At 44.8% G+C, this 23379-nt stretch overlaps 1 protein-coding gene across 2 annotated transcripts in view; it reads left to right on the forward strand.

Moving 5' to 3' along the window:
- Positions 1–23379, forward strand: part of LOC120914215 — a 171994-nt gene that overhangs the window by 119351 nt on the left and 29264 nt on the right. Inside the window, exon 1 of one of the 2 annotated variants that reach the window (XM_040324805.1) lies at positions 17093–17384. The exons of the other annotated variant lie outside the window; for it this stretch is intronic. Coding sequence (XP_040180739.1) covers positions 17095–17384 — 290 coding nt within the window. The 5' untranslated portion in view covers positions 17093–17094. Of the gene's footprint in view, positions 1–17092; positions 17385–23379 lie in introns of those variants that run through there. 2 annotated transcript variants of the gene reach the window in all.

Raw genomic sequence — 23379 nt, forward strand, 5'->3', positions numbered from 1 at the left:
ATCTAGTGGCATAAACTGTAATTGTGGTAACGCTGCCCAAGTAATGGGAACGGCGTTACCGTGAGGGGACGAGTAATCAGGTAGATTACTCGTTACCCTCAAAAGGGGCATCGTTAGGTAACAGCGTTTATTTAAACGCCATTACTTACAACACTGATCCCCATCACACTCTTCTATCAGAGTGGCTGGAATGGCGGTGAGAATGACGCCCAGACTTGGATTTGGAATCCTCTCTATGGTGACTAGAGGATGATCTGGGACGTCTAGAGCTTGACCTGGACTGACGATGTTGTGGACTAGAATTGTCATTGTCTTCACGTGCTGAAGGCTGATGTTCAGACCTAGAGGGGCTGACGGGGAAGAAAGAGTTAACATGCTCCTAAACAATATACCCAAACAGACAGGCAGAGGAAAATAAATTCCATCCTACCTGCAGCGTGAGGGTTGGCCACTGGGGGGCGGTGACATGTCCATAGCAGAAGGAGACACAACTGAAAGTGATTCACCAAACAATAAGGGCATGGCATGGTAAAGACAATTCAGCAAAAAAAATAGAGCAGCAGTGCAGCATAGCACCTTACCTAAAGAACAGGGATCGTGTGCCTGGGGAAGCAGCAATAAGCCAGTAAAGTGTCCCAGAATAGCTGTATCTGACAGCCATTCAAATCTGCCGCCCTGTGATGATGTCACCACGCACACAGCGCGCCTGCGCTGTGACCGGCCTAATCCCCACGGACCTCGCGCGCATGCGCGATCGCGGCAACCAGTCCGGACTGCGCACGCGCAACCAAGCCTCGAATGAGACAGAAACTTGCGCATGGGCAGACGACCGAAAGCGGCGAACTGGAACGCAGATGCACTTGAGCGCCCATGACCAGGAAACAGAATGAAGCCGGAAACAGAAAACAGAATAGGGCAAAGAGGAGGAGGCCTGGCGGTGATCCACAAGAATCACATTACAATCACTAAGCCAGCCCTTCAAAATCCTCTTCCATTCATGGAAACCCTTACTCTTCAACTTCAAACTTCCCCCCAGGAGACTGTTCACATTCTCCTCTGCTATAGGCCACCTGGGCCAAAATCGCAGTTTTTGCCATCTTTAACCGAGTTTATATCCACTTATACCCTTAACAGCAAACACCTTTTGCTGCTCGGGGACTTTAATCTGTGGGCCAACTCCGCACAGGATCCCATTGCGGACGCCTGCATCGATCACCTGGAGGGATTAGGGCTACAGCAACTTATATGCGGGCCAACACATGCTTCAGGTCACACACTCGACCTAATTTTCAGACAAAATCTGAAAATAAGCATTTTAGAAAATGAACCATTGCCATGGACAGACCACCATGCAATCAATTTCATAATCTCCAAAATTCCCCCAGTGATAAAAGCACCCAAGCCGGTGACAATACACTGGGCTAGATCTCAGAAGAAGCTCCATTCGGAACTCTTTAAATCTACCTTGGGAAACAGAATCAAAACAATCCATCCACATCAAACAGCCGCAGATACACTGGATGCCTTAAACGCAGCCCTGCTACAGTCAGCCGATTTAGTAGCACCGAAACGCAAAGCCTGCATCCCGAAAAAGAAAGTCTGGCTGGTTCAACAACCAGCTGTCGCTTCTGAAGCAAGAGCGCAGAAGGGCGGAAGCCGCCTGGAAAAGAAGCCCTGCAGAGGATAACCTCATCATCTACAAGGCAATAACAACACGATATCATAAAGAAATCTTCAAAGCCGAGAAACATCATTTTTCTATGGCGATTAACAGCGCCCTAAACCGCCCCCGCGAACTCTTCAAGATGGTCACCCAGACCATGAATCCAGGATGTCTTGAAGCCCCCAACTCAGACACCCAAGAGTTCTGTAATGAACTATCGGATTTCTTCATCAACAAAATTTAAAGAATCCGGGAAAGCATCTTGCAAAACAATACCCCCCTCAACCCCACCATCAATCAACCACAAAACACCCACAGAAACGCTCTACAATCAACAAAGTTCACTCTGGAACCGATCTCCATCGATACCACAAAAAATATCATTGGTGCTTTGCGGAACAGCACATTGCCCAATGATATCATCCCCACCAAACTGCTGAAGGAATGTGCCGACATCCTGGCACCACCCATCACACAGCTTATAAACCAGTCATTTAAGGAAGGCACAGTGCCATCCCTGTTGAAAGAGGGCACAATCCAGCCCATCTTGAAAAAACCTAACCTGGATCCCAAGGACCCAACTCACCGCCGTCCCATAACAGGCCTAAATGTTCTCTCCAAGATAATGGAGAAAGTAGTGGTACAACAGCTGCAACAGCATCTAGATACCCACAATCTACTGGATCCATTACAATCAGGCTTCCGTCCCGGACACGGGACAGAAACGGCCTTACTCAAAATATGGGACGATGCCCTCGAGGCCGCAGACGAAGGAGAATCTTGTCTCCTGGTTCTGCTGGACCTAAGCGCAGCCTTTGACACGGTAGACCACAAACTGTTACTGATGCGACTAGCCAAGGTAGCAGAAGTCGCAGAAGGTGATTTACCATGGTTTTCTTCCTTTCTTGAAAACCGATCACAAACAGTTAAATTGGGTTCTTTCACGTCGGAAAAGCGCACGGTGTCATGTGGAGTCCCCCAAGGATCCCCTCTGTCACCGGTGCTTTTCAACATCTATCTTCGCCCTCTCTTTGATATTATCAGTAGCCAAGAACTACTCTATCACTCTTATGCAGACGATACGCAACTGTATTTTCGCATCTGCAACAAAAAGGATCATCATCCCAGTTTAGAGAAATGTCTCTCTTTGATAGAAAACTGGATGACTAAGAGTTATCTCAAACTCAACAGTTCAAAAACAGAACTCCTTATGTTTCACGCCAGCCGAAAGAGTCAACTGGCAACAACCTGGACACCCCCGCCAATTCTGGGCCAAATCATCACCCCTAGCTCCAAAGTCAAGTCTCGGGGTCATCTTCGACACCTTCATGACAATGGACGCACAAATAGGGTCAGTAGTCAGCGGAGCGCACCATCTGTTGCGCCTACTACGCAGACTTATTCCATTTATCCCCAAAGAAGACGTAGCAGTCGTGGTGGGAACAATCGTGAATTCCAGACTGGACTATGCTAACGCCCTGTACCTCGGACTCCCAAAGTACCAAATCTCCCGTCTGCAAGTCGTTCAGAATACGGCCGCCAGACTGGTGACTGGGAAAAAAAAATGGGAATCAATCTCACCTTCGTTGAGAACCCTTCACTGGCTGCCAGTAAAAGACAGAATTGCATTTAAAGCACTCTGCCTGACACATAAGTGCATCCATGGGAAGGCTCCGCAATATCTTTGCGACAAGATAGAACCTCACAATTCGAATCGCGTTCTGCGATCCACCGACCAAAATCTGGTCAGGGTACCAAAAACCAAATACAAGTCCAAAGGAGAAAGAAGGTTTGCTTTTCAGGGTCCTAGACTATGGAATGCTTTACCAACCAGCATTCGGTTGGAGGAAAACCACCTGACTTTCAGAAGACAGATCAAAACTCTGCTCTTTTGATGTCATGAGACACAAACAACTAGCGCCCAGAAGCGATTCAGTTCGCATGCGCCGCGCTTTATAAGTTTTTTCATTCATTCATTCAAGTCAGGACAAACACACAAAAAAATCGCTGCAATGCAAACAAGATAAGCAATACATTACCAAGGAATCCACCCCATCCGGCCTGGAAATGGGAGATATGACGCTCAAACTGCATGACCAGGGCATTTTTGCTAAAAGCGGCCTTCTGCTAATAGCTAGGATGTTTGGCCATGTTGCTGCTTGCCTGCCAATGGCTGGTTAGTAAGCTCTTTAAAACATTGCAATCACTGCCCTTGTCCCCCCTGCTAATAGCTGGGATTTGTTGGACTCCAGGACCGCCTGAATAATCAATCTTCACGTGCAAACCACCAGGACTGGACCAAAAGGTATTTTCATTTCTTTTTTTAGGGTAAAACTACCTAGGTCCTAGGAGGAGGACAAAAAAGGAACACAGTCTATGGTGAGAAGCAAAGCCTTATGGGAGTAGGGTCCTATGAGGTATGAGAGGCGGGATTAACCCACACGTAGGCTGCCATAGAGTCTGTCAGGAAATTAACTTTATAGGCACATATAACATTTTTACCAAATGTTCTTTTTTTTTTTTAATAGTTCACATAGTATCATATCAAATGCACAAGATACATGTAAGATAAAGATACAAAAAGAGGAAAGGCTGAATGTTTTTTTTCCAGAAAAAAACTCAATGAATACAATATCAACTTGCTGCAGGACTATATAAGGAAACTAGGGCCCAAGCTGAGTAAATGGTATTTCCTGGGAAAAAAGTCCTATCCCCCACCCTCTGCCCTGGTCACCCTGCCCTACTCATGGGGCCACCTACTGGCCCCGCGCAATGCCTAAATGGTCAGTCCACCCCTGCCCAGTACCCAGATCTCAGGATTTGGGAACTAAGGGCCCTTTCACACTAGTGCGTTTTTGCGGTAAAAATAGTACTTTTAAAATGCTCATAAAACGCTCCCCATACCCCCTCCATTGAAATGAATTAAAAACCGCTGTACAAATGCGGTAAAAACGCGGTAAAAAAGGAGCGCTAAAATCGCGGTAAAACATCGCGATTTTACCGCGTTTTTAATTCATTTCAATGGAGAGGGGCATGGGGAGCGTTTTAATAGTGCTATTTTTACCACGAAAACGTGGCAAAAACGCACCAGTGTGAAAGGGCCCTTACAGAGTAGAGCCTGAAGCAGGGAATAAACCCTATAGTTCCAGCCAGGAGAGTTTGTCTGAGCATGGCTGAGTGACAGGCTGGACAAGGAGGTAGCTATATCAATAAGCAGGTGCAATCTGGTGATTCCTATAGTGTCCAGGCCTGTGTAGGAGCAAGGCAGGAGAAAAACACATGCATTTGTAGAACTACAAGTAACAGATCAGCTTTGTAGCCAATCTGTGGAACTAAAAGTAACAGGTCCGTTTTGCTGCTAATCTGTGGCACTGCGACTAAAAATCACAATGCTACAATGGCATTTAGTGAAGGAATCCATGCCTGCCTAAAATCTGCTAAATTTTAATATACAAGGAAATGTGGGACATATTTGCATATGTGCACAAACACATGGATTGGTGCCTCAAACGAAAAAACACATTTGCATTCTCAGGAATGACTCTCGGTCCTACTTGCCAAGTTGGTGAATGAAGTCAATTTAATTTAGGCTTTTGTTTGACATTTTTATGCTTCAGTTGTCATTCCTCTCATTCTCCTGATTCAAACACAGCTATAAGCTGTCTCTCATAATAATAATACTGCTTCTAAAATAGTAAATAACAGATAAAACATATGCAATAGGCAGATAGTTCTGTTCAAACTCCCTCTTTGTACATCAATCTGAAAAATCACATCTGTTGTTTCAGTAATTTTCCAGCTTCCAGAAGGCTACAACATGGCTGTACAGTCACAACCTGATAATTATGTTTATTTTAAGTTTTGCCTGTTATTTAAAGGAGAGCCGTGGATAGGCTATGGTTCTTGTCTTTAATCCTGTCACACAGGCACCTATTCATTTCATTCTCTGTAATTTCTGTACATTTCTGACAAGTCTCTGCTCTTGAGTACAGAGGAAAATAAACATGAAAGCATAGCCCTGTGTAGATTTGTCTCAAGCAGTTCAGGAGTCTCCACAGAAAATACTACTTACAACAGTAGTGACTATATATATATATATATATATATATATATATATATATATATATATATATATACACCCAGTATCTCACAAAAGTGAGTACACCCCTCACATTTTTGTAAATATTTTATTATATCTTTTCATGTGACAACACTAAAACACTTTGCTACAATTTAAAGTAATGATTGTACAGCGTGTAGAACAGTGTACTGTACATTTGCTGTCCCCTCAAAATAACTCAACACACAGCCATTAATGTCTAAATCGCTGACAACAAAAGTGACAATGTCCAAAGTGGGCCCATTTAGTCATTTTCCCTGGTGTCATGTGACTCGTTAGTGTAACAAGGTCTCTGGTGTGAATGGGGAGCAGGTGTGTTAAATTTGGTGTTATCGCTCTCACTCTCTCATACTTGTCACTGGAAGTTCTACATGGCACCTCATTGCAAATAACTCTCTGAGGATCTGAAAAAAAGAATTGTTGCTCTACATAAAGATGGCCTAGGCTATAAGAAGATTTCCAAGACCCTGAAACTGAGCTGCAGCACGGTGGCCAAGACCATACAGAGGTTTAACAGGACAGGTTCCACTCAGAACAGCCCTCGCCATGGTCGACCAAATACGTTGAGTGCACGTGCTCAGTGTCATATGCAGAGGTTGGGCCGGATTCAGATACATCGGCGCATTTTTCTGCCGGCGTAGCGCATCTCATATGCGCTACGCCGACGTAACACAGAGAGGCAAGCAGAGTATTCAAAAAGCACTTGCTCCCTACGTTGCGCCAGCGTAACGTAAATTATTCAGCGTAAGCCCGCCTAATTCAACGTAGGTGGGCGTGATCCATTTAAATGAACCGTGACCCCATGCAAATGATGGGCCGAACGAACGGCGCATGCACCGTCCCGTAGACGCTTCCCAGTGCGCATGCTCAGATTCACGTCGGAACAAATGCCTAAGATACGTCGAATCACTGAACGTAACCTACGCCCAGCCCTATTCACGTAGTACTACGTAAACGATGTAAAATACGACGGCTGTTCCGTGGTCCATACCTTTGCATGGGATGCGCCTCCTTTATGTGGAATAACTTTACACCGGATGTACGCCTTACGTAAACGGCGTATATTTCTGCGACGGGCGCAAGTACGTTCGTGAATCGGCTTATCTCCCTCATTTGCATATTCGATTTGTAAATCAATGGAAGCGCCCCTTGCGGCCAGCGTCAATATGTGCCCACCATACGACGGCGTAGGAAACTTACGTCAGTCAGATGAAGCCTAATTCCAGGCGTATCTAGTTCTATGGGCACGGCGCATAGATACGACGGCCCACATTGACACTTGTGCGGCGTATCTCGAGATACGTCGGCGTAAGTGCTACGTGAATCCGGGCCGTTGTCTTTAGGAAATGGACGTATGAGTGCTGCCAGCATTGCTACAGAGGTCGAAGGGGTGGGGAGGGGGTCAGCCTATCAGTGCTCAGACCATTGCACTGCACACTGCATCAAATTGATCTGCATGGCTGTCGTTCCAGAAGGAAACCTCTTCTAATGATGCACAAGAAAGCCTGCAAATAGTTTGCTGAAGACAAGCAGACTAAGGACACAGATTACTGAAATCATGTCCTGTGGTCTGATGAGACCAAGATAAACTTATTTGGTTCAGATGGTGTCAAGCATGTGTGGCGGCAACCAGATGAGTACAAAAATTACAAGTGTGTCTTGCCTACAGTCAAACATGGTGGTGGGAGTGTCATGGTCTGGGGCTGCATGAGTGCTGCCGTCACTGAGGAGCTACAGTTTATTGAGGGAACCTTGAATGCCAACATGTACTGTGACATACTGATGCAGAGCATGAGCCCCTTCCTTCGGGGACTGGGCCTCATGCCGCGTACACACGACCGTTTTTCGGTTTGTAAAAAATTTCATTTTTAATGGTCTAGAAAAAACAAAGTTTTTTTCAACCCGATCGTTAAACCGGCCTTGCCTACACACGATCGTGAAAAAAAAATGCTCTAGCAAAGCGCGGTGACGTACAACATGTATGACGGCACTATAAAGGGGAAATTCCATTCGGATGACGCCACCCTTGTGGCTGCTTTTGCTGATTTCATGTTAGTAAAAGACGATTTGCGCTTTTCCGTCTGTTACAGCGTGACGAATGTGCTATCTCCATTACGAACGTTAGATTTATCATAAGGAACGCTCCCGTTTCATAACTTGCTTCTGAGCATGCGCGTTAAAGCCCACACGCAACCATTTTTTACGACGTTAAAAACGACAACGTTAAAACGACGTGAAAAATTAGAGCATGTTCTAAATTTTTAATGCCCATTTTTTACGTCCTGAAAAATGCTTTGGAGCCCACACACGATCATTTTTAATGACATAAAAAAAACGTAATTTTTTACAACCCGAAAAGCTGTATTCCAACATAATGACCCCAAATACACCTCCAAGATGACCACTGTCTTGCTAAAGAAGCTGAGGGTAAAGGTGATGGGCTGACCAAGCATGTCTGAGCAAAACAGAAAAACCATATATCAAGCGCTAAATCAAAAACCATTTGTGTCCAAGCAATGATGAAAAAATATAATTTTATTGCCATGAAACACTTAAAAGATGCCAACAGTCCACCGTAATGTAGATACAATAAGCCAGTAAGATCTGTGTGGAGGTGGAAAAACCACAGTCAGACAGCCTAACAATGTACTGTACACGTAACCCACAAGCGCAGCTCCACTGGCAGAGGGAGGGGGCATGTAATGCCCAGTGATGAGCACGTCGGTGCCATAACAACCTTACCAGGACCAAGGGGAACGGCTGGCCGGCAGAAACAGTTGGAAGATGGTACCGGAGCTGTGTAGGGCTCGACGGTGTGACAATGGTGTCTACGTTGTAAGGTGTGGATTCACACTCGCGAGCGCTCCGACTTCCTGGTCGAGACGCCTCACCGAATCAGGGCAGCGGAGCGGGAGCCAGGCTTGGAGACAGCGGGAGCAAGGCTTGGAGACAGCGGTGGTGATAGGCTAGTGCCTACCAACGGGAGTGCACTGCGGGAGCCTATGCTGACGGGTGTACTAAACGGCTGGAACTCAGACAAGCTGGATAGCTGGACGGGGGTGGCTGGATCAAATTCTATAAGGCTGCAGTCATGACAACGCGTATCGGGACGTGGCCCTTCATCAGGTCATGTGACTGAGTCAGCCAGTAAGCTATTTATAAGGAGCTGTGCGTGTGGTTTAGAGTTGTTAATTAAAAACATTAATATGATCCTAAAAACTGACAAACCAGTAAAATGGCATATTTAGCGCTTGATATATGGTTTTTCTTTTTTGCTCACCAATTTCTCACATCACTCCTGATGTGTCTTTCCTTATAGCTGCTTATCAATGCCTGGCAGAATTTTCTAACAATTGGAGCCTACTACTGACTTATTCTTCTTCAATTTTTTAAAAAACGTTTTCTGATATTGGCGCCAAATTTGTTTTGTTTGTTGTGACCAAGCATGTCTCCAGACTTAAACCCTATTGAGCATCTCTGGGGCATCCTCAAGCAGAAGGTGGAGGAGCGCTGCGCAAGGTCTCTAACATCCACCAGCTCTGTGATGTCATCATTGAGGAGTGGAAACCTGTGAAGCTCTGGTGTACTCCATGCCCAAGAGGGTTAATGCAGTGCTGGAAAATAATGGTGGCCACACACAATATTGACACTTTGGGCCCAATTTGGAAATTTTCACTAAGGGATGTACTCACTTTTGTTGCCAGCAGCTTAGACATTAATGACTATGTGAGTTATTTTGAGGAGGCAGAAAATGTACACTGTATACAAGCTGTACACTCACTATTTTACATTGTAGAAAAGATATAATAAAATATTTTCAAGGGTGGGGTGTACTCACTTTTGTGAGATACTGTATATATAGGTATTGTATTGGTAGAGGTTGGACACACAGGACTGTGTATATACATCTACACCCACCTACTGTACAAATGCACCTTCATAGTACATATTTCCAATTCCTCGTTTAAACATTTTGGTGCGAGAGAATCAAATATGTATATCAAAATACTTCCCTTCTACATAAGAGGGAAAATCTCTCATTTGCAGTCAACATACCCTTGGGGATGGTCTCTGTGTCAGAGCTGGGCTCAGCCCTTCCCTCTCTGAGCTGGCCGCTCATCTGTCGGTTAATTGCCACCTCCTATTTCTCCACAGTGACTCACCTGTTGATGATTTCCTGCTCGTCAGTCCTGCTTACTTAAGCCGTCCAGCACAGATGATCTCTATCTTCACCTGGTCAACATCACAGAGCCTATGGGCCATTTCACATGGGCGGATCAGTAATGATCCGCTCTGTGTGTCCATAAAAGCCCAGCGGGGATCCTCCGTAAAATCCCCGCTGAGCCGTCGGCTGACAGGGCGGTCCCCGCACACTGTGCAGGGACTGCCCCGTCTTTCCTCCGCTCTCCCCTATGGGGGATCGGATGAACACGGACCGTATGTTCGTGTTCATCCGATCCGATCCGCCAGACGAAAGAAAAATCGGATTTTCTTCCGACGGAAAAATCGGATCTTTGTGGAGGCGGACGATTACGGGTGTCAGCGGATGGTCATCAGCAATCACATAGGGACCAATATATGTCCCGTTTTCATCCGCAACGGATGAATAAAAATGAGGACATATGGTCTGAAAGGGCCCTATCTCCTGCGTTAATGTTAAAGACTTGCTTGGCTGGCATTCCTTCTGGCTCCAGATCCTGCTTGCTGTTCCACTACGCTGATCCCTGGCTTCCTGACTTTCTGGCTTGTCTGAAAAAACATTCCGGTTACCGAACTTTGGCTATGTTTTGACTATGTTTGTTCTATTTACTTTTATTATTAAACAAGTGTGATTTAACTGTACTTCTGTCTCAGTCTAATTCATGGTTTTTGACAGTAGATGAAGGCCATGAATTCAGAAGATGCAGTCAATCTACTTATTGGTAATATTTTTTCCAGATTGGATTAGCAGGATCACTGCATGGATCAGTTTGCCATGGCGTTACAAATGCTTCTGAGGCGCACGGCTTACCTGGAATCTCCCACTATGGCTGCGGTACAACCTGTGTTGCAGGCCGTCCCTGCAGCTGCTCCAGTCTCTGTATTACCTATATAAGAGGTATGTCTGGTCGTGCTACGCTTCCCCAGCAATTTAGGGGCGATCCAGTCCAATGCAGAGGATTTCTTAACCAGGTTGAGATATACTTTGAGATGCTGCCCCAGGCGTTTCCCACGGACAGAAGCAAAGGCCTTGGCCTGCCCCTTGGCCTGGGCAAACCCTCTATGGTAGACGCAAAAACCCATTGTCTTGAGTTTCCCAGAGTTTGCGGCTTCTTTTAAAAGGGTATTTGATGTTCCCGCACACTCTGCTTCTGCTGCCAAGTGTCTCATGTCCATCAAGCATATGGGAACTGTTGCAGATTACGCCATTGAATTCCGTACTCTGGCAGCAGAGGTTGCTTGGAACAATGAGGCTCTCGTGGCTGCTTTTTCTCATGGTCTCTCGGATACCATCAAGGATAAGATAGCAGCCCGGGATATACCCACTGAGCTGGAGAAGTTGATCATGTTTCCCATCCTCATCGACTCCAGACTCGGAGAATGACTCTTTTTTTTTTTTTTTTTTTAAGGAGCGCTTGCGGAAGCCTCCTGTACATTTTTCTTGAAAGCTTTGCCGTCCCACCCTTGCCTGCCTCACCTCCCATGCCTCCTGGTACCGAGTCAGTCAGTGAAGGTGAACCCATGCACTTGGGCTTCACACGTCTCTCTGCGGATAAAAGAACCCTTAGGAGGAGGGAGAGATTGTGCCTTATTGTGGCCAGGCAGGTCACTTTTTGAAGTCTTGTCCTACCTGTTTAGGGAACGCCCGAACTTTAAGGTCCTGTTATGGATAGACCTTAGGTGGAGTTGTTTCGTCCCCAGTTATCCAAAAGGATAAGCCCCTGGTTCCGTTTACCCTTTCTTGGGCTGAGTCGTCCGTCGAGATACAGGCTCTAATCGACTCTGGGGCTGCAGGCTTGTTCATTCATGCTGCCTTTGCCACTCCATTTGCCTTTTGAGGCTCTTGACGGGAGACCTCTACAGCCAGCCCATGTGACTCATGAGACTGCTCCATTGGCCATGGCCGTAGGGGCTCTTCATCGTCAGATAATTCAATTCCAAGTTATTTCCTCACCTAAATTTATGCTGGTTATTGGTTATCCTTGGTTACAGAGGCACAACCCCTCTTTTGATTGGCTTTGTGATTAGGTTCTCTCCTGATAGCCACAATGCAGTAAGATGTGCTTTCAGAAGATGGCTAAGGTCCTGTGTACCTCTTCACTCTCCTCCCTTTCCGGAGGAGTACTGGGATTTTAGCGATGTCTTTGACAAAGGTCAAGCTGGTAGTTTGCCTCTACACCGGTCGTATGATTTCACAATTGACCTTCAAGGAGTATGTTGCAGATGCACTTTCTGGAGGTTTTAAACTGCAAATCCTTTTTTCCTGCCAGTGCTGGTTTCTGCTTTGTGAAGAAGAGTGGTCAACTGAGACCTTGTATTGATTATAGGGGTCTCAATCTTCTCACGATTAAGAATGCTTATACAATTCCATTGATTACAGAGTTATTTGACCGCCTCAAGGGAGCAACAGTTTACACAAAGCTTGATTTGAGAGGGAAATACAATCTCGTGAGGATAAGGAGGGCGACAAATGTAAAACTGTGTTTAATACCTGAACAGGCCATTATGAGTACCTCGTAATGCCTTTTGGCCTTTGTAACGCTAAGGCAGTTTACCAGGAATTTATCAACGATGTCCTCTGAGATTTGTTGCAACTATGTGTGGTGGTTTATCTCAAGGATTTGCTCATATTTTCTAAGTCCCTAGAGAGCAACCACACAAAAGTCTGTTGTGTGCTTCGGAAGCTGAGAGAAATCAATCTCTATTGTACCTGGTGCATTGTAAAGGGTATGGTCCAGAGGAACGCTCTTGGGTCTCATCCTCGGACGTACATGCCGCAGTCCTCCTCCGTGATTTCCATAGACATTTCCCCCTCAAGCCTGGTGGACCTCCGAGGGGGATGGGTCGTTGAGGAGGGTTGGGCTCAGCCCTTCCCTTTCTGAGCTGGTTGCTCAGCTGTCGGTTAATTGCCAGCTCCTATCTCCCCACAGTGACTTACCCGTTGATGATTTCCTGCTCGTCAGTCCTGCTTACTTAAGCTGTCCAGCCCTGATGATCTCTGTCTTCACCTGGTCAACATCACAGAGACTATCTCCTGCATTCCTGTTAAAGACTTGCGTGGCTGACGTTCCTTCTTGCTCCAGATCCTACTTGCTGTTCCACTACGCTGATCCCTGGCTTCCTGACTTTCTGGCTTGTCTATCTGTTCTGGTTACCGAACTTTGGCTATGTTTTGACTACATTTGTTTTATTTACTTTTATTATTAAACAAGCGTGATTTAACTGTACTTTTGTCTCGGTCTAATTCATTGTTTCTGACACTATGACAAAAATTTCTAAGCATTTTATGTCATTATGCATATAAGTGCCTCCAATTCTTGCACGCAGAGCACGTATGGTGTGTCCCACGTACAAGAGACCGCAGGGACTCCACAAGACATAGATGAAAAAGTCTGTGGAACATGTAATGACGGGGAGGAGTTTTTTCCTGTGACGTCACCCGCGTCCTTTTTGCTGCTGCTCGTGGCTGTTGCTCCGAGTTTTTATTTTATTTTACTTTGCCTATCGCCTACTGGCCAGTTGTTTTCTGGCAGATTGTCTACAGACATACCAGACTGACTGTAGTATGGTGAAGTGCTGTTTTTTACCTTTCCCTGGAATAAATACAGTTAGAACACTTAGAACGTGTTTTTTTATTTTTTATTCCGCATTGGACCTACTATTCACTGCTGCATTGGACTCCATTGCACCATCTCCCCTATGGTGAGAACAAGCTGTCTTTGACCACTTGTGAAAACATATGGTCCAACTCATCTGGTAAGGAGGCACCTCTTATACTGGTGGAGAATATCACATTTGCCGAAGATTTTTGCTATCTCACTGGGTGTTATCCAGAGGCCTTGTACATGCGGTCGCTCCAAACCGATGAGAATGGTCCGACGGTCCGTTTTCATCGGTTCACCGCTGAGGTGGCCTGATGGTCTGATGTGCGTACACACCATCGTTCCAAAAACCGATCGGGTCAGAACGCGGTGACGTCAAACACACGACCTGCTGAATAAAACGAAGTTCAATGCTTCCAAGCATGCGTCGACTTGATTCTGAGCATGCGCGGGTTTTGAACCGATGCTTTTCTGTACTAACCATCGGTTTGGACCGATCGGGCAGCGGTCCATCGGTTCGGTTTTGAAGCATGTTTTTTAATTTTGGACCGAAGGAAAACAGACCGATGGGCTATACACACGGTCTGTTTGGACCAATGAAACTGAACCTCGGTCCATTCTCATCAGTTTTGTCCGACCGTGTGTACGGGGCCTGATTCTTCAGTCAAGGACTTTATTTGCGCTGCACGTTTATTATTATTTAACATGTAATGAACTGTTTTATTAGAGTTTTTCTTTTGGTGGTGGTAAATTTTAATATTGCCATGGGTGATGAATTGGCATGTCAAGCATCCTCTTTTTTTTTTTTGCATTGAAAAATGCCTGTCCTATTATAAAAATACATTCTAATATGTATTTATGTATGTAATATTTTTCATAGTACGGGCCTTTCTAAAGGTTACTTGCGGACAGGGATAGTGCAAGGATTTTTGACGCCCTAGGCAAAATCCTACTTTTGCCGCCCCCTTGGTTCCATCCCTGGTTCCATCTCTGTCAATGTAAACCCCACCATTTTAATGAAGCGCCTATCAAATGCAGCCTCACCAGCGCCCATCAAATGCAGCCTCACCGGCGCCCATCAAATGCAGCCTCACCGGCTCCCATCAAATGCAGCCCCACCGGCTCCCATCAAATGCAGCCCCACCAGCGCCAATCAAATGCAGCCTCAGCAACGCCCATCAAATGCAGCCTCATCAGCGCCCATTAAATGCAGCCTCACCAGTGCCCATCAATGAATGTATGCTTGCTTCCATTCATTTGGGAGTCGGGACACAGACACAGTCCTCCGCCGCTGATGCGCCTCTGACACTGTGTGGCGGCACTGATGCCAAGGCTTAGTTGCTTGCTGCAGAGAGAAGAGTAGGTACACCAGTGGCCGGGCACCCCTAGGCAGCAGGGCACCCCAAGCGGCTGCCTCGTTTGCCTAGTGGTAGCACCGGCCCTGCTTGCGGAGCTACTGGCAACACGGGCTGAACGCTGGTCTAGCAATAAGATGTTATGTTTTTGTATGTAGCAGGTACTTCTCCAGACTGATCTAATCTATGATGGGAGACCTGTCTGCTGCAGCAGCGTGGGCTTTTTAAACCCCCCCTTTCTCTCTTAACACAGACATTCAGAACTGATTGTTTGTAAACTTCCTATTTGAGGTTGTCTGTAAACTCCCTATTGGAAGAGCCTGAGCCAATCATGAGAGACAGCAGCAAAGGACTGTGGGGAAGGAGATAAAAAGCCAGAGGAACTAGGCCAGAGCCTCTTTTTGTCTGCACCCCATCAGGAGAGCATCTGCATTCTATGTGTGTGTGGAATCGCGGCCTACCAAGGGACACACAGCCTGCAACTCCAGCCCAGAGGAACAGCTTGTTCATGCAGCTCCAGCCCAGAGGAACAGATTGTTTATGCAGCTCCAGCCCAGAGGAACAGACTGTCCATGCTAAAGGACACCCTGCAACAGCTCAAGTACTGAATGTCACTGCGACACACCTGCATCTAAGATCGATCGATCCCTCAGGGGAGGACCGCTGACTGTGTACAGGATTTGGTGAGGGGGCTTTGCCTAGGGACCTTTAATGCTTTTCATAGAATACCACATCCAAAAATTGTCCACAGAGCTCCTACATTGCCGGTGAAGATGATAAAACGCAAAGCTTTGCCTCCAGGACATTACCGCGGTTGCTCTTAAAGGGGACACACCACAGGGATTGATATAAATTCACTGGGTGTGTACTAGAGGTATTGTAGGCCGGCCTGGGGTTCCCCTTAAGCCACAGCATCCCACACACACCAAAAGTTATTGGGGAGTCTATTTAATCTGTACATATTGTTATCTATGGCTTTTGTTGTTTGCATAGTGTTCCTGACTGGGTACTTACACAGGTCCTGGCTGACTAATGTTAACCTGAATTTTACTTTTCTTCACGTAAACTACAAGAAGAAATGTGTTGTGTATTCCTGCTGAGTTATTCCATTAATATCATTGCTAGGTGTGCCAGAGGGGCTGGGACAGTTCATTGGGGTTGAAATGCAGAGTAACGGACTGAACAAACATGTTCCTCTGGGGTTTGCTACATGTATGATTTTAGAAACTGATCTATATTTATCATTAAAGGTTGACACAAATCTTATGCCGCGTACACACGATCAGTTCGTCTGATGAAAACGATCTGATGGACCATTTTCATCAGACGAACCGATCATGTGTGGGCCCCATCAGTTTTTTATCCATCAGTCAAAAAACTAGGAACTTGTTTTAAAATTATCTGATGGTTAAAAAACCTATAGAAAAAAACGATCGCCTGTGGGGTACGTCCATCGGTTAAAAATCCATGCATGCTCAGAATCAAGTCGACGCTTGCTCGGAAGCATTGAACTTCATTTTTCTCAGCACGTCGTTGTGTTTTAGGTCACCGCGTTCTGACACACTAGTTTTTTTAACCGATGGTGTGTAGGCACGACTGATCATCAGTCAGCTTCATCGGATATCTGATGAAAAAATCCATCAGACCGTTTTCATCAGATGAACTGATCGTGTGTACAGGGGGCATTACTGTATAGTTATTGTTACCTTCAGCTGTGATTTCCTCTCTCAGAAGAGGATTCATGTGTGACATGAATGCCTCTTGTACTAGTTCCAGGGGGTAACCCTTTTCTTCAAATGTATTTTTCATAGAGTCACCTTGTGAAGATTTAATGACTTGTCAGATAAATGCAGTTGGAGTTCAAGAGACTGTAAAGTTTTCAGTTGGTGTGTTTACATTTTTTTTTATTTTACAGTCACATTTAAATGAATTTAAAACACAGAGATTATATATATATATATATATATATATATATATATATATATATATATATATATATATATATATATATATATATATATATATATAGCAGCTGTCAACCCCCCAGCCATGGAGTCATCTGACAGAGTGCTGCTACTCTGGGCTGGGCTTCCTTGTACTATTTGTCACTCAGGTGCTACAAATTGGGAAATGCTGCAATATTGATGTTCAGTGATGGGAGTAAGACACGTTCTTCTGCTCTTCTGTATGGGACTGGTGATGGGTGACCCCTATGGCTGTATGAAAGTGAACCCTTGCAAGTGCCTAATGAAGGATGGCTCCGGCGTCATTAACTTGTCAGCCTTGGGGGATATGGAAGGTTTCCTGATCAGGGACAAGAAAGTGGAGCGTCAAGTGAACGGGACCAGATTGTACCAGACTGTCACCTTCAGTCCCTGCCTTCCTTTCAGTGAACCTATGGCTCTTGTCAACTGTTCCCGGGTGGCTGTGTGCGTTGTCACCAGGTAACTTAAGGCTTTGTGTAATCATTGGGAACTGTAGAGTTTAATGATCAATCGGGCAATCACAAGCATGAGAAAAGCTATTGCGATTCCTCACATGAAAATTTCAGCATGCTGGAAAACCTCAGTGACTTGTTAGCCATTGTTTCTTTTTTCTACATGAAAGAAGAACAAGCTTTTTTTTTTTTTACATGTTCACCATCGGCGAATGTATGCTAGGTATAGATATTTGCACGTCTGGTCACTGAGGGCCAGATTCACGTAGAACTGCGGCGGCGTAACGTATCGTAGATACGTTACACCACCGCAAGTTTTCATCGCAAGTGCCTGATTCACAAAGCACTTGCAATGAAAACCTACGCTGGCGGCCTCCGGCGTAAGCCCGCGGAATTTAAAGGGGCGTGTGCCATTTAAATTAGGCGCGCTCCCGCGCCGGACCTACTGCGCATGCTCCGTTTCGAAATTCCCGCCGTGCTTTGCGCGAAGTGACGTCATTTTTTCGAACGGCAACGTGCGTAGCGTACTTCCTTATTCCCGGACGTCTTACGCAAGAAGGGAAAATGTTTCAAATTTCAACGCGGGAACGACGGCCATACTTTATACAGCACATACGTGTGCTGTGTAAAGTTAGGGCACCAAAAACGTCGACTAACTTTGCGACGGGAAACTAGACTAGCAGCGACGTAGCGAACACGAAAAACCGTTGTGGATCGCCGTAACCCCTAATTTGCATACCCGACGCTGGTTTACGATGCGAACTCCCCCCAGCGGCGGCCGCGGTACTGCATCCTAAGATCCGACAGTGTAAAACAATTACAACTGTCGGATCTTAGGGCTATCTATGCGTAACTGATTCTATGAATCAGTCGCATAGATACTCTGAGAAATACGACGGAGTATCTGAGATACTCCGTCGTATCTCCTTTGTGAATCTGGCCCTATGTGATTGGCAGACCTGGTGGGGCTTTGAAAATACATTTTAATCTGATCGTACAATCTTCATTATGGTGGTCATACATGGTGCAATAAAACCGAAATGATCATTTGGAAACACGTCATCAATTGACCCTATATGATCAATTTATTTTCCTGCTACAATGGATCGACTTGAGTTCATGAACACTGTCACTCTTCACTCGGCCATGCCATTTTTGTCTTGCTCAATCAATGTCACATTCAGTTGTTATGTCAATTTGGACATTGAGATTTCAGTTTTATCGCACTGTGTAGGGCCACCTATAGATTTACTAACAAATACAGTATGTCCTGTTATTAAGACATTTTCACTATTCAGTTGTTGGCAAATTTAATGTAGCCTGTTCAAACAGATTGAATAGCGTGTGATCAGCTTAACCACCTCCAGTCTGGGCCAATTCTGATATTTCTCTCTCATACATGTAAAAATTTGCTTTTTTTTGCAAGAAAATTACTTAGAACCCCCAAACATTATATATATATATATATATATATATATATATATATATATATTATATAATTTTAAGCAGAGGCCCTGGAGATTGATATAGTTGTTGTTTAAATTTTTTAGTTGCACAATATTTGAGCAGCGGTTTACCAAATGCCAGTTTTCAGGAATAAATAGACTAATGAGTTTAAGTGCACACAATATAATACCCAATTTTTGGGGTAAAATATAAAAGGTATTGTTGGGCATAGATAACTAACATGACATAATTTAACCACTTCAGCCTGGATGGATTTACCCCCTTAAAGACTAGGCCATTTTTTGCGATACGACACTGCGTCGCTTTAACTGACAATTGTACGCTTGTCAACGCTGTATCCTGGCCTAGGCCAACAAGGCCCTGGCCTAGGGCAGCACTTTGCAGGGGGGCAGCACAGCAAGAGTCCCCTTGCACTACACTGTTTGGCAAATTAGTCTAGCGCCCCCATAAAGCGGCCGCACTGCTTCCGGCCAGCATTCCACAACTGTGGGAGGGGACTGTGTTCAGTTCTAATTTTGAAATTCCTAACGTGTGTATGTATAAGATGCGTCTCTCCTCTCATTTATGCTCTGTAGCTCCTGCTTGATTTTGCTTCTAATCCCCTTGTGGAGGCTTTTTTTATTTGTGGATGGACATTTTATGATTACACAACCTTGCTATCTTTTTTTGACTATAAACTGAAGGACCTATGAATAAATGGTTGTGGAACGAATCATTTGATTTTCCATTATTTCTGATAGGGAAATTTGTTTTGATATACAAGTGCTTTGGATTACAAGCATGTTTCTGGAACGAATTATGCTCGCAATCCAAGGTACAGCAGACGGGAAGTAGATAAAGATGAACATGCATGTTACAGTCTAATTGGCCACTCTTCTTTACAGTGGGGATCAAAAGTTTGGGCACCCCAGGTAAAAATGTGTATTAATGTGCATAACGAAGCCAAGGAAAGATGGAAAAATCTCCAAAAGGCATCAAATTACAGATTAGACATTCTTATAATATGTCAAAAAAAGTTAGATTTTATTATCTATATTTACACTTTCAAAATTACAGAAAACAAAAAAATGGCGTCTGCAAAAGTTTGGGCACCCTGCAGAATTTATAGCATGCACTGCCCCCTTTGCAAAGCTGAGACCTGCCAGTGTCATGGATTGTTCTCAATCGTCGTCTGGGAAGACCAGGTGATGTCAATCTCAAAGGTTTTAAATGCCCAGACTCATCTGACCTTGCCCCAACAATCAGCACCATGGGTTCTTCTAAGCAGTTGTCTAGAAAACTGAAACTGAAAATAGTTGACGCTCACAAAGCTGGAGAAGGATATAAGAAGATAGCAAAGTGTTTTCAGATGTCAATATCCTCTGTTCGGAATGTAATTAAGAAATGGCAGTCATCAGGAACAGTGGAAGTTAAAGCAAGATCTGGACGACCAAGAAAAATATCAGACAGAACAGCTCGCAGGATTGTGAGAAAAGCAATTTCAAACCCATATTTGACTGCACGATCCCTCCAGAAAGATCTGGCAGACACTGGAGTTGTGGTACACTATTCCACTATAAAGAGATACTTGTACAAATATGGTCTTCATGGAAGAGTCGTCGGAAGAAAACCTCTTCTACGTCCTCACCACAAAAATCAGCGTTTGAACTTTGCAAAGCCTGAAGCATTTTGGAAACAAGTTCTGTGGACCGATGAGGTTAAAATAGAACTTTTTGGCCGGATTAAGCAAAGGTACGTTTGGAGAAGTAAGGGCACAGAATTTAATGAAAAGTAACTCTGTCCAACTGTTAAGCATGGGGGTGGATCAATCATGCTTTGGGGTTGTATTGCAGCCAGTGGCACAGGGAACATTTCACGAGTAGAAGGAAAAATGGATTCAATAAAATTTCAGCAAATTCAGGATGGTAACTTGATGCCATCTGTGAAAAAGCTGAAGTTAAAGAGAGGATGGCTTTTACAAATGGATAATGATCCTAAACACACCTCAAAGTCCACGGGGGATTACATCAAGAGGCGTAAACTGAAGGTTTTGCCATGGCCTTCACAATCTAGACCTTAAAAGAGCAGTGCGTGACAGACAGCCCGAAAATCTCAAAGAACTGGAAGACTTTTGTAAGGAAGAATGGGCAAAGATACCTCAAACAAGAATTGAAAGACTCTTGGCTGGCTACAAAAAGCGTTTACAAGCTGTGATACTTGCCAAAGGGGGCAGTACAAGATATTAACTCTGCAGGGTGCCCAAACTTTTGCAGACGCCATTTTTTTTGTTTTCTGTAATCTTGAAAGTGTAAATGATGGAAATAAAATCTAACTTTTTTTGACATAAGAATGTCTTATCTGTAATTTGATGCCCTTTTGGAGATTTTTCCATTTTTCCTTGGCTTCGTTATGCACATTAATACAAATTTTAACCTGGGGTGCCCAAACTTTTGATCCCCGCTGTATGGTGTCCATACATGCTTCAGATTTTTTATACGATCAATATGTGATTTGATGAAAACAATAGAATTTTCAAACAAATGAAAAGCTAAACAGTACCTTCACTTCTCATTTAGACTCCATTTCGATCGGATTATATCAAACTGAGTCAATCGGCCAGGGCAGAATAATATTAATCATTTTTCATCAGTCAGTAGCATTGAGATGCTTTGTTCATGAAGATGATTGTATTTTGATTGATTGGATAATGAGATTGCATGGTGATAAAAGCGATGCGATTAATAATTTACGATCAGAAACTATGTATCTTAACTATCGAAAACTCGCTTCTCCATTGAAGGGGGGGGGATGGGCGGCGGGCAAAAAGGATGAACATTATGAAAAGAATGGTTCCTACTTGATGGTCAAGGCCTGTGAAGCCTTATTCCTACAAGAAAAGTCCAATGTGAGCTTTTGGTCGGAAATTTCCGACCATGTGCATCAGTGGCGGTGCATCACTAGAGGGTGCAGGAGCGCCGCCCCCTCTCGCTCCTGCACCGCTACTGAAAAACTATACATAGATTCATGCAATTGTCGCTGGTGCCCACTATTCAGATGGCTGGCCCCCTGGTGAGCGCCGGCCATCTGAATAACGCCAGCTGGTTGGCTTTGGAAGTGTCTATCAGAGCCAGCGGCTCTGATAGGCTTTCCGATTACAGCCTGAGCACCGTAATCGGCTTCCAAATAGTTATCCAGGGGACGCAGAGTTTGTAAAGGATCTGTCTTCTCCAGTAAGCAGGTATTGCAGCAGCCTAGGGATTCTGCAGTGCAGGGTCTGCTGGTGGGGGATATCTTAGGGGGGTCCCCAGTAATGCCAATACGGAGGGTAGCATCAATCCATTCTGCACACCGCTCTCTTTATAGGTGAGAGGCAGGTGCCCAGCAATCAGCGGTGATCTGCAGCGTCGCACTTCCACGTTCCAGGCTGGAATGCACGCGGTGCCGGGAGATGATATCATCACGCGGGCGCCTTATGCGTTCCAGCGTGGAACACACTACGGTGCAGAGGAGTGCCTGTTACACACCAACAGCGACCAGGCGCAACCCGCAGCTATCCCGGTGGAAGCCAGATACAGCACGTGAGGTATATGAGGATGTTAGATCGTTTTCAGCAAGTTAAGAGATGTATCATGAATGCCTTGCGCTATCGTGATACACGTATATCATAGACCTCCAACATGAGGATCCTTGGCAAAAAGCATATATTGCGCTTATGCTGATGGCAGACACTGCTTGTAACTGGGTACTAACATTTATAGGTAAAGTTGATCCAGGGATCCGATTGCCTCGTGGGGGATCAGGAAGGAGCTTTTTCCCATACTGTAGCAAATTGGATCATGCTCTGCTGGGGTTTTTTGCCTTCCTCCGGATCAACTGTGGGTATAGAATTGGGTATATGGGATTGTACGATATATATATATTTTTTTTATGGTTGAACTAGATGGACTTATGTCTTTTTTCAACCTGACTAACTATGTAACTATAGTACAATATACAATAATCCAATGCAAAGGGCCCAACAAGAGTCCTGGCGGAATTGTGCACATATACCCAGGTGTATATATAGTTATTTATAGTGAGTGAGTGAAAAACGTATATAGCGCTGCACATGCGAACTAAATCGCCTCTGGGCACTCGTTTGTCCATTTCTCCTTTGAACTCAAAAGAGATGGGTTTTGATCTTTCTCCTAAAGGTCAAGTGATTCTCCTCCAACCGAATGCTGGTTGGTAAAGCGTTCCATAGTCTGGGGCCCTGGAGCGCAAATCTTCGTTCCCCCTTGGACTTGTATCTGGCTTTGGGTATTTGGAGTAGATTTTGATTGGTGGATCGCAGAACGCGATTGGAGTTGTGAGCTTTTAGTTTTTCGCATAGATATTGGAGGGCATTTCCCTGAATGCACTTATGCATCAGAGTGCTTTAAAAGCAGACGAGTGATTTGGTACTTTGGGAGTCCAAGATAGAGGGCATTTGCATAGTCCAGTCTGGAGTTGACAATTGTTCCCACCACGACTACTATGTCCTCTTTGGGAATAAATGGAATAAGTCTGCGTAGTAG

This window comes from Rana temporaria, chromosome 9 (assembly GCF_905171775.1).
Source record: "Rana temporaria chromosome 9, aRanTem1.1, whole genome shotgun sequence".
Lineage (NCBI taxonomy): Eukaryota > Metazoa > Chordata > Amphibia > Anura > Ranidae > Rana > Rana temporaria.